This window comes from Pseudorasbora parva, chromosome 3, assembly GCF_024679245.1.
Source record: "Pseudorasbora parva isolate DD20220531a chromosome 3, ASM2467924v1, whole genome shotgun sequence".
NCBI classification, from domain to species: Eukaryota; Metazoa; Chordata; class Actinopteri; order Cypriniformes; family Gobionidae; genus Pseudorasbora; species Pseudorasbora parva.
In genome coordinates this window covers 12,659,865-12,672,397 of record NC_090174.1, presented here as the reverse complement: position 1 = coordinate 12,672,397, position 12,533 = coordinate 12,659,865, and the positions used below count along the sequence as shown (strand labels likewise).

The window sequence follows — 12,533 nt, the reverse complement described above, 5'->3', positions numbered from 1 at the left end:
TTTCACTGTGTGGCCCTTCTGTAATCCGTCAAGTCATATACAGTAAAATGCAATATAGCGTGAGGATATCTAAACTGGGAGTGGATTGCAACAGAGCTGTTTTATTGAAGAAGGCATATCATGAGAAATCAAATTTCCCTAGTTTTTGCACAAAGGGTTTTAATAGTACACTGAACTTTGAGCTCAACTTATGTCCAAAAAAAAAAAACATCCAGAGATTGCAAGAAATGCTTATTAATTTTCTTTAGGTGATGGCAGGAGTGATAAAATAATCCAAAAATAATTAAGCTCATTTTTTTTACCCCATCATGTGATTTGTATGTACTCTCTCCATTATGTACACTACTATTCAAGTGTGTGGGCTCAATTATTTATTCTTTTTACTTAACTTTTATTTAGCAAGGATGCATTACATTGAAGTGACAAGTGAAGACATTTGTTACACAATTTTTTTATTTCAAATTAAGTTATTTTGAGCTTTCTATTCATAAAGTAACTCTTAGCAACCAAGCTTTTGAATGGCATAAAGATTCAAGTAAAAAGGTTATTAGGCTTGTAAAATAAATTTGTGTTAATATACATATTTTAAGTATTTTTTTTCCTCTCCTTACATCATTATACTCTATTGCCGTTTTAATTTTGTTCACAAAATTGTTCAATTTCATCTTTGCAGACAATTAATAGAACATCTCTCGTAGTGCTGTGTTAGGTATAATAAAAACTCAAAAATGACTCAATGAAAATGAGTCAGCCAGCCCCAGCAGCTCTGAATGATTCTGTCACTGAGAAAGAGTGCTTGGTTTATTTTTAACTCGCATAATTGGTACTCTGTTTGGTAAATAAACTAAAGAGCGCCAGTCCTGATAACATTTTATATATATATATTTTTCCAAATCAAGATCTCATCCTTGTAGCTTTTAAAAATCACTCATATTTTCACCGATACACAATTGGCATGCAAGGTCTAACAACCTATGAGAGCTGTCATAGCTTTGAGCGTTTGTTCTGACAAGGCTGTTATCTGTCTGAATTGTGAAGCGGCTGCTGTCGTGCCGGCTGATGAACAGTTTACAGCTGGAACATCACGACTCACCTTTTGAGTGTTAGTGCCATTCTGCCCAGATTAATCATCAGGGGAAATTAACTAGCGTTATGCAACGCTCCTGTTCATTCAACAGCTATCTATAATGCTATCATTTCACACACAATGGCTGTTCTCAGTTTAACATGTTTTTTGCAATATTTTTCCAATTTGTATTGGGATATATAGTGGCATTGCCTGCATCAAATGGCTAATGTAAGCATTAAAGGAAAAAAAAAAACCGGCTCCAAGGCCTCAAAAAACTTTCACTTAAAGATTTTTGTTTCATTATGCTGATAACACACAATATATATCAGGCATAACATTATGACCATCTTTCCTAATAGTGTGTTGGTCCCTCTTTTGCTGCCAAAACAGCCCTGAACTTGTTTGCCCAGCACATCCCACATATACTCAGTTGGATTAAGAGCGTGGTAATTTGGAGGCCAAGTCAACACCTCAAACTCTTTGTGCTCCTCAAACCTTTCTTGAACCATTTTTGCTTTGTGTCAGGGTGCATTATCCTGCTGAAAGAGGCCACAGCCACCAGGGAATACCGTTTCCATGAAAGAGTGTACATGGTCTGACATAATGTTTAGGTAGGTGATATGTGTCAAAGTGTCATCCAAATAGATGGCAGGACCCAAGGTTTCCCAGCAGAACATTGCCCAAAGCATCACAGCTTCTGCCGGCTTGCCTTCTTCCCATAGTGCATCCTGGTGCCATGTGTTCCCCAGGTAACGCACCCGGCCATCCATATGATGTACAGTATTGTTCAAAATAATAGCAGTACAATGTGACTAACCAGAATAATCAAGGTTTTTCGTATATTTTTTTATTGCTACGTGGCAAACAAGTTACCAGTAGGTTCAGTAGATTCTCAGAAAACAAATGAGACCCAGCATTCATGATATGCACGCTCTTAAGGCTGTGCAATTGGGCAATTAGTTGAATTAGTTGAAAGGGGTGTGTTCAAAAAAATAGCAGTGTGGCATTCAATCACTGAGGTCATCAATTTTGTGAAGAAACAGGTGTGAATCAGGTGGCCCCTATTTAAGGATGAAGCCAACACTTGTTGAACATGCATTTGAAAGCTGAGGAAAATGGGTCGTTCAAGACATTGTTCAGAAGAACAGCGTACTTTGATTAAAAAGTTGATTAGAGAGGGGAAAACCTATAAAGAGGTGCAAAAAATGATAGGCTGTTCAGCTAAAATGATCTCCAATGCCTTAAAATGGAGAGCAAAACCAGAGAGACGTGGAAGAAAACGGAAGACAACCATCAAAATGGATAGAAGAATAACCAGAATGGCAAAGGATCAGCCAATGATCGCCTCCAGGATGATCAAAGACAGTCTGGAGTTACCTGTAAGTACTGTGACAGTTAGAAGACGTCTGTGTGAAGCTAATCTATTTTCAAGAATCCCCCGCAAAGTCCCTCTGTTAAAAAAAAGGCATGTGCAGAAGAGGTTACAATTTGCCAAAGAACACATCAACTGGCCTAAAGAGAAATGGAGGAACATTTTGTGGACTGATGAGAGTAAAATTGTTCTTTTTGGGTCCAAGGGCCACAGGCAGTTTGTGAGACGACCCCCAAACTCTGAATTCAAGCCACAGTACACAGTGAAGACAGTGAAGCATGGAGGTGCAAGCATCATGATATGGGCATGTTTCTCCTACTATGGTGTTGGGCCTATTTATCAGTTTGCATATGTTAAAATACTTGAAGAGGTCATGTTGCCCTATGCTGAAGAGGACATGCCCTTGAAATGGTTGTTTCAACAAGACAATGACCCAAAACACACTAGTAAACGGGCAAAGTCTTGGTTCCAAACCAACAAAATGAATGTTATGGAGTGGCCAGCCCAATCTCCAGACCTTAATCCAATTGAGAACTTGTGGGGTGATATCAAAAATGCTGTTTCTGAAGCAAAACCAAGAAATGTGAATGAATTGTGGAATGTTGTTAAAGAATCATGGAGTGGAATAACAGCTGAGAGGTGCCACAAGTTGGTTGACTCCATGCCACACAGATGTCAAGCAGTTTTAAAAAACTGTGGTCATACAACTAAATATTAGTTTAGTGATTCACAGGATTGCTAAATCCCAGAAAAAAAAATGTTTGTACAAAATAGTTTTGAGTTTGTACAGTCAAAGGTAGACACTGCTATTTTTTTGAACACACCCCTTTCAACTAATTGCCCAATTGCACAGCCTTAAGAGCGTGCATATCATGAATGCTGGGTCTCATTTGTTTTCTGAGAATCTACTGAACCTACTGGTAACTTGTTTGCCACGTAGCAATAAAAAATATACTAAAAACCTTGATTATTCTGGTTAGTCACATTGTACTGCTATTATTTTGAACAATACTGTAAAAGAAAACGTGATTCATCAGACCAGGCCACCTTCTTCCATCGCTCCGTGATCCAGGTCTGATGCTCACGTGCCCACTGTTGCCGCTTTTGGCGGTGGACGGGTCAGCATGGGCACCCTGACTGGTCTGCCGCTATGCAGCCTCATACACAATAAACTGCGCTGCACTGTGTATTCTGACACTTTTCTATCAGAACCAGCATTAACTTCATAAGGAATTTGAGCTTCAGTAGCTCGTCTGTTTGATCGGCCCACGTGGTCCAGCCTTCGTTCCCCATGTGCATCAATTGGAGCACTTTTGATATATTCTGACCACTGCAGACCGGGAACACCCCACAAGAGCTTCAGTTTTGGAGATGCTCTGACCCAGTCGTCTAGCCATCACAATTTGGCCCTTGTCAAACTCAATCAAATACTTACGCTTGCCTATTTTTCCTGCTTCCAAAACAGCAACTTTGAGGAGAAAAAAAAGTGTTGGGTTATTGGCTTCACCTGTCAGTGATCATAATGTCATGCCTGATCGGTGTATGTATATAAACACATTACAAGTACCTTGAGTTTGTCTCATTTTGAAGCAATATGTGAAAAATGCAGAGCAATGTTTACACTGTATTTGGAAGCTCTCTACTTTTAATATCAGTTGGAGGCTTATGACCATGCACTAAATCTCATATTGAATCTGTACTTTGCATCTCTCTGTGCTGTTGGTATGGTTATATAAATATTAAACATCGAAACTCATTGAATGGCATTGTCAACAAAGGTAGTAAAGATTATCGGCATTAAGCATATTGGGTTATCAAATAGTTTTGCAGAAAGCTAGAGATATTCTTGCAGATTGTACTAGTGCACTATTCCATGAAAAAAAAAAATATATATATATATATATATTAGAATGTGGTATGAACAAAAACGTCACTCACACAAATGTTTTCAGTCAAGGACCTTTATTTCCCCTTGTGCAAGAATCTCAGCCTTTTCAATTGAATATAACAAAATTCATATTGTGATTACATATTGGGAAACAGTTTATCACTGAAAAACGACTATAACAAAACAGTTCACTTTTCAATGTCAGTATTAATATCAACACTAGGCAAAGATCTGACTACAAATTCTAAATAGTCACGAAAAGATCTTTTTCCTTCAAAGGCATACATGACAACACTCACTACCAACACCCATATTTTGAACATCAGAACTATTTCTCTAGATATTGCTATACTTTTGAATATACTGTAGGACCATGACAAGTATCTCATGTAACTGGTTCCAAAAAAATCCACATGGTGGACTTCAAAATAGAACCTAAATGGAGACTTTGGTTCAAGGTATCTTTTTAAAATAGGGTACTTCATACTGCATTTCCAAACAGGAAGTTTCACTTGAATTAAATCTGAAACCAGACATTCTTTAAAAGGAACAACAAGAATGGAAAGGCACAATACTAAAGTTTCTTAAAAAAAACAAAAAACAAAACAGAGTAGTAGCGCACGCTGTGAGAGATCATTGTATGCTGATTCTGATTGGTTTAATCCACGTATCTTAAGTCTGAATGTTTAGAGTGGCTCTAAAATCAAACATACATTGTTTGGTCTTGGTGTGCACAACCATCAGTGCATATTATTCCACGGATGATTTGTTTCTGTAATCTTTTATTATTGATCTGCCCCGAAAACAACTTTTGTCTGCTGACATTACCTAGGTTATGCATGCTTAATGGTTAATGTTAACCAGCTGTTTAGGCAATGTGGTAATACTTAAAATAAGTTTGAATGACAAACAAGGCAGAGCAGGCTAATTTTGGTTTGAAATAATCTCAGCATGTACTTTTTGTAGTTTTTGAAGAAATTACCAGTTTGTGGCCCTTTAATGTGACATGACAGTTTGCTGTAGCGCCTCAGTTCAAGTGGCACGTGCTCCGATCATCTCTTAGCCAGTGTTGGGGGTAACGCATTACAAGTAACTTGTTACGTAATCAGATTACTTTTTCATGTAACTAGTAAAGTAACACATTACTTTTAAAATTTACAACAAAATATCTGAGTAACTTTTTTTTTTAAACACGTTTTTTTTTTACATTTATTTGTCTGACAGCTCTCTTCTCCCCACGTTGTGAAAAATCGAGAGTAAGTGCAAACGTGTGTAAACAGGTTATTGTAGTTCTAGACTAAATGTGAGCATTTATTCATTTTACTTGCAAAATAAAAATTAAGTTCTCCTCAAAATAAATAAAATCAGTCAACTGCAAACCTCCAATAATTAAATATGAAATAAAACAACTATTTTAATGCATTTAATCTACCTTTATTGGCCAATGTTTTGCTGCTAACCTTTGATGATTCAGTTAAACCAAAAATGACTTTAGATTTTTTGTTTTTATTGGTGAAGTAAGAGTGTTAAACGTTTTTCTCCTGCGTCCTATTTTCCATTATCCATAACTGCAGAACAGCTGAAAGGTTTGTTTGAGCTGCGCCCTGTACTGTACATGCGTGAATGTTCATTTTTACCTCGGCCTGGGGTTTAATATTTCAATTTTGGTGAGAAGAGGTCTTTACATTTGCAACCAAAATGTGATTTTGTTGTTATAAAAAACAAAGGTGAGAAAAAGTAACGCAAAAGTAATGTAACATTACTTTTCTTAAAAAGTAACTAAGTAACTCAATTAGTTACTTTTTCAGGGAGTAACGCAATAATGTAATGCATTACTTTTAAAAGTAATTTCCCCCAACACCGGTTACAGCATGAATTAAACCTGAATAAAAATCACAAGGTATGTTGTTTCAACCGCTGATAGACACCAATACACAGCATTTTAAAGTTCAAATCCACCAATGTTAATCTGCTAACTTTCATGTCTGGTTTGTTTGTCGGACAAAATGGTGGATTCTGCGTTATTATTGGTCAATCATCTATCAATCAAACTGCCGGCGAAGGGTGAATTGAACTAAAGCCTAATTCTAGCTAAATCTAAGCCCTGTCTGTAAAACCAGGCCATAGTTTGTTCATTTATATGTAATTAACAAATGTTTCCAATTAAATCTTGAATCAAATTGTAAAGCGTTACAGGCCGTTCACACAGAAAGCATTTTTGCATTTCACTGCACTACTTTTCCATGGGTTTTCTATGTAAACATGCGTTAGACGCAGACTCTTGAGAACATTTTTTAGAATTATAACTTATTATTGTGAGGTTATATCAAAATTCTGTGAAAAGTACTCAGAATTGCACGTTTATATCCCGCAATTCTGACTTATAAACTCGCAATTTCGACTATATCATGCAATTCTGAAAAAGAAAAATATAATTGTGAGAAAAATTTACTTAACTTTCACTCACAAGTACATCATGTTACTAAGGAAAAATTGCTGAATTGGGTTATGTTGACGACTTCTAATAAAACTTTTTTTTTATCCCTTAGATACATTCCTATATTTACACATTTCTCTGTTAATAAACTATTATTTAAAAATCACACAATAATGAAAACTTGAGTAGCTACTGGTCATATAATGATGAATCAAACTACTTATAAAAACACTGAACTCGGAGAACTCTAGAGTATTATATAGGAAAAGGAATATTGCTTTAATACTGGTTTTTAAACTCTATGGTAGCTGCACTACATTTTCATATGTGCTTACCAGAAAAAAACATTTCAAAACAAAGGGTGCATCTCACAAACATTTTGAAAATGAAGATCTGTAAGGGTCTACCACAGGATCAAGTGCCATCTGTAAGAGGTGACCCAAAGCATGGCATCTTGTTCGTCCCTGAGGGAGCTTTTTTCAGTCTGAGAGCCAGCCTCAGAGTGCTTTTTCACATTTAGTTTACGAGTACACACCCTTGTGGGGCCTCTACGCTTTCAATCATCTCGCAGTCCAGGAAAGAAGCTTCAGGTGCGGGTTGCACCGAAGGGCTTTCGGCTTTGCCCGGGGGGAGAGGAGGCTGGGCAGGACTCCATGCGTACAGGGGCTCTGTAGGGAGGGAGGGGGTATAGTTTGTTTGATTGTCTGGAGGCGGAGGCCAGTCTGGGAATCGGGCTGACTTGGGGCCGTACGTCAGGGACGAGGTGCCGAGCTCCAGAAAAGGGGTTAGGGTTTGGGTCCGTGTGAAGGGAGGGCTGGACAGGGGACTGCTGCTGGTTTGGGGATCTCTGCAGTCCTGGGGAGGGTGGTAACCATCCTCTGCCAGCTGCATCTGGTGGAAGTAGGCCTGCACCTGAGACTGCTTCTGGAGATAGAGCCTCTTCTGCTGCAGTCTGCACATGGGGTTACAAATGAAAACGAGTCATATTCTGAAGGCTGCCCTTTAGAGACTTTCAGTTATGATGATTGCAGTTGTTTTTCACCTGTGCTCCTGGAGTTGTTGCTCTAAAGTGCGTGGTGAAACCTCTTTGCAAAACATCTGTCCACTTCCAAGACCACTTGCCAAATGACTGGCCCTCTGAAAAAAACAAGACATAATACAGTAATATATTATATATATATATTCACTCAGCTAAAGGATTATTAGGAACACCTGTTCAATTTCTCATTAATGTAAGTATTTAATCAACCAATCACATGGCAGTTGCTTCAATGCATTTCGGGGTGTGGTCCTGGTCAAGACAATCTAATGAACTCCAAACTGAATGTCAGAATGGGAAAGAAAGGTGATTTAAGCAATTTTGAGCGTGGCATGGTTGTTGGTGCCAGACAGGCCGGTCTGAGTATTTACAATCTGCTCAGTTACTGGGATTTTCACGCACAACCATTTCTAGGGTTTACCAAGAATGGTGTGAAAAGGGAAAAACATCCAGTATGTGGCAGTCCTGTGGGCGAAAAAGCCTTGTTGATGCTAGAGGTCAGAGGAGAATGGGCCGACTGATTCAAGCTGAGAGAAGAGCAACTTTGACTGAAATAACCACTCGTTACAACCGAGGTATGCAGCAAAGCATCAATTTGCACAAGCTCACCAAAATTGGACAGTTGAAGACTGGAAAAATGTTGCCTTGTCTGATTAGTCTCAACTTCTGTTGAGACATTTAGATGGTAGAGTAAGAATTTGGTGTAAACAGAATGAGAACATGGATCCATTATGCCTTGTTACCACTGTGCAGGCTGGTGGTGGTGGTGTAATGGTGTGGGGGATTTTTCTTGGCACACTTTAGGCCCCTCAGTGCCAATTGGGCATTGTTTAAATGCCACGGCCTACCTGAGCATTGTTTCTGACCATGTCCATCCCTTTATGACCACCATGTACCCATTTTCTGCTTCCAGCAGTATAATGCACCATGTCACAAAGCTCTAATCATTTCAAATTGGTTTCTTGAACATGACAATGAGTTCACTGTACTAAAATTGCCCCCAGTCACCAGATCTCAACCCAATAGAGCATATTTGGGATGTGGTGGAACGGGTGCTTCGTGCCCTGGATGTGCATCCCACAAATCTCCATCAACTGCAAGATGCTATCCTATCAATATGGGCCAACATTTCTAAAGAATGCTTTCAGCACCTTCAATGCCACGTAGAATTAAAGCAGTTCTGAAGGCGAAAGGGGGTCAAACACAGTATTAGTATGGTGTTCCTAATAATCCTTTAGGTGAGTGTATATGTGTATATTATATATATATATATATATATATATATATATATATATATATATATATATATATATATATATATATATATATATATATATAGTTTATTCATGAAACTAGATGTAGGGTTATTTCATCAGCTATTTTTTATTTATTTATTGAACCGCAGTCCTGTGTCAAATGTAATTTTTGTTTTTTATCACACTTTGTCAACCTTGTCCTGTTTTTGTTGATTCAGGTTTTAGTTTACTAATTGTCTGAGAATTTAGTCTAGTTTTCATCAATGAAATTTTTTTCACATTTTCATCATTCTGCATAATGGTTATATTGATAATGACTGTTCCACAACGATTGTTGTCATTTGAGAAATGTAGGCTATTTACATTTTATCAGAATTATTCCACTTTCACCTACAGTATTGTTCAAAATAATAGCAGTACAATGTGACTAACCAGAATAATCAAGGTTTTTAGTATATTTTTTATTGCTACGTGGCAAACAAGTTACCAGTAGGTTCAGTAGATTCTCAGAAAACAAATGAGACCCAGCATTCATGATATGCACGCTCTTAAGGCTGTGCAATTGGGCAATTAGTTGGAAGGGGTGTGTTCAAAAAAATAGCAGTGTGGCATTCAATCACTGAGGTCATCAATTTTGTGAAGAAACAGGTGTGAATCAGGTGGCCCCTATTTTAGGATGAAGCCAACACTTGTTGAACATGCATTTGAAAGCTGAGGAAAATGGGTCGTTCAAGACATTGTTCAGAAGAACAGCGTACTTTGATTAAAAAGTTGATTAGAGAGGGGAAAACCTATAAAGAGGTGCAAAAAATGATAGGCTGTTCAGCTAAAATGATCTCCAATGCCTTAAAATGGAGAGCAAAACCAGAGAGACGTGGAAGAAAACGGAAGACAACCATCAAAATGGATAGAAGAATAACCAGAATGGCAAAGGCTCAGCCAATGATCACCTCCAGGATGATCAAAGACAGTCTGGAGTTACCTGTAAGTACTGTGACAGTTAGAAGACGTCTGTGTGAAGCTAATCTATTTTCAAGAATCCCCCGCAAAGTCCCTCTGTTAAAAAAAAGGCATGTGCAGAAGAGGTTACAATTTGCCAAAGAACACATCAACTGGCCTAAAGAGAAATGGAGGAACATTTTGTGGACTGATGAGAGTAAAATTGTTCTTTTTGGGTCCAAGGGCCACAGGCAGTTTGTGAGACGACCCCCAAACTCTGAATTCAAGCCACAGTACACAGTGAAGACAGTGAAGCATGGAGGTGCAAGCATCATGATATGGGCATGTTTCTCCTACTATGGTGTTGGGCCTATTTATCGCATACCAGGGATCATGGATCAGTTTGCATATGTTAAAATACTTGAAGAGGTCATGTTGCCCTATGCTGAAGAGGACATGCCCTTGAAATGGTTGTTTCAACAAGACAATGACCCAAAACACACTAGTAAACGGGCAAAGTCTTGGTTCCAAACCAACAAAATTAATGTTATGGAGTGGCCAGCCCAATCTCCAGACCTTAATCCAATTGAGAACTTGTGGGGTGATATCAAAAATGCTGTTTCTGAAGCAAAACCAAGAAATGTGAATGAATTGTGGAATGTTGTTAAAGAATCATGGAGTGGAATAACAGCTGAGAGGTGCCACAAGTTGGTTGACTCCATGCCACACAGATGTCAAGCAGTTTTAAAAAACTGTGGTCATACAACTAAATATTAGTTTAGTGATTCACAGGATTGCTAAATCCCAGAAAAAAAAATGTTTGTACAAAATAGTTTTGAGTTTGTACAGTCAAAGGTAGACACTGCTATTTTTTTGAACACACCCCTTTCAACTAATTGCCCAATTGCACAGCCTTAAGAGCGTGCATATCATGAATGCTGGGTCTCATTTGTTTTCTGACAATCTACTGAACCTACTGGTAACTTGTTTGCCACGTAGCAATAAAAAATATACTAAAAACCTTGATTATTCTGGTTAGTCACATTGTACTGCTATTATTTTGAACAATACTGTATATGCACAAATCAAGAGAATGTCTATAGGCATGGTTTATTTTACCTTATCTAGTTTCCTAATTTATTATACTACTGGTAAAACAAGAAACTTCCATCAAAATTCAAAACAGTTTTTATATGGAAACAAGTAAGTGCATTAATCCAGCAACCACAATTGCAAATATAGTAGAGATCCATGCTTGGATTTATTACAGTTCATCACTGAGAAAGTTTGATTTAGATTTAGTCGCACAAACGTCTTGTGACAGAACACAGACTGACCAAATGACAGTTTTATTTAAGCAGAAAATCTCAATGTAGATAACTCAATGTAGTTTCAAATAAACTGCAGTACTTGTTTGTCTGTGTTTTCAGATCATCTGTGCTTCTTCTGTAGTGTTGGGTGAGTGCGTGGTTGTCAGATTGTAACGAATTAAAGGGCTAGTTCACCCAAAAATGAAAATTCTGTCATTAATTACTTACCCTCATGTCATTTGACACCTGTAAGACCTTCGTTCATCTTCAGAACACAAGTGAAGATATTTGTGTGGAAATCCAATGACTCAGAAAGGTGCCTTCATTGACACCAATGTCATTTCCTCTCTCAAGACCCATAAAAGGCACTAAAGACGTCGTTAAAAAGTCCATCTCACTACAGTAATTCTACAATAATTTTATGTAGCGACGAGAATAGTTTGTGCGAAAAAACAAACATATAGTTATGGGTCTATTTCAAAACAAATTTTGAACTGTTATGAATCAGTGCATCGATTTATGATTCGAATCGCCAATGTCACATGATTTCAGCAGTTTGGCAGTTTGACAAGCAATCCGAATCCTGAATTAATACGCTGATTCATAACAGTTCACAACTTTGTTTTAAAATCGGCCTATCCCTATATAAGTCGTTATTTAGGTTTTTTTTTTGTGCACAAAAACTATTCTTGTCTCTGTATTGAGATGGACCTTGTAACAACGTCTTTAGTGTCTTTTATGGCTCTTGAGAGAGGAAATGACATTGGTGTCAATGGTCTTTCTGAGCCATTGGATTAAAAAAAAAAAGTCTTCACTTGTGTTCTGAGGTGTTCTGAGGTCTTACGGATGTCAAACGACATCCTTTTGTGGGGAACTACCCCTTTAAGTAAAACATGGTAACTTTTATTTAACAGAAAATCTCTGATTGGTCGATTTATTCTCAAAAGCGCAAATGCACGCATTAAAGCTCTTAGCGGCTTTCTATTTTTCTTCCTTCGGCAAACAGATTATTTTGGTCATGTTTTTATTTTTTAACTACATTTTAGCCTCGTCTTTTTTCGATGTTGTCTTATCATCGTCTCGACTTTGCCAAAGTCATGGCAAAAAGGTAATTGATGAATTTTTTTTTATAATAGACTTCCTTAACAAAATGAACACTATCTAAGTGGCACAGGCTTGATAGGTCCTTTACATATAGTAAAGGATGTGATTGCTAGCAGACT

The 12,533-nt window shown here is 37.7% G+C and overlaps 1 protein-coding gene across 2 annotated transcripts in view; it reads right to left on the bottom strand.

The window, feature by feature from the left end:
- Positions 1-4,392: 4,392 nt before the first annotated feature.
- The window catches only part of sik2a (salt-inducible kinase 2a), a 57,668-nt gene continuing 49,527 nt past the window's right edge, over positions 4,393-12,533 (bottom strand). Inside the window, exons 14-15 of one of the 2 annotated variants that reach the window (XM_067437823.1) lie at positions 7,809-7,903; positions 4,393-7,718 (exon numbers count right to left, since the gene is read on the bottom strand). In XM_067437823.1, the coding sequence (XP_067293924.1) occupies positions 7,283-7,718; positions 7,809-7,903 (531 nt within the window). In that variant the 3' untranslated portion in view covers positions 4,393-7,282. The remainder of the gene's footprint in view (positions 7,719-7,808; positions 7,904-12,533) is intronic. The other variant, XR_010904281.1, reaches the window with a different exon arrangement.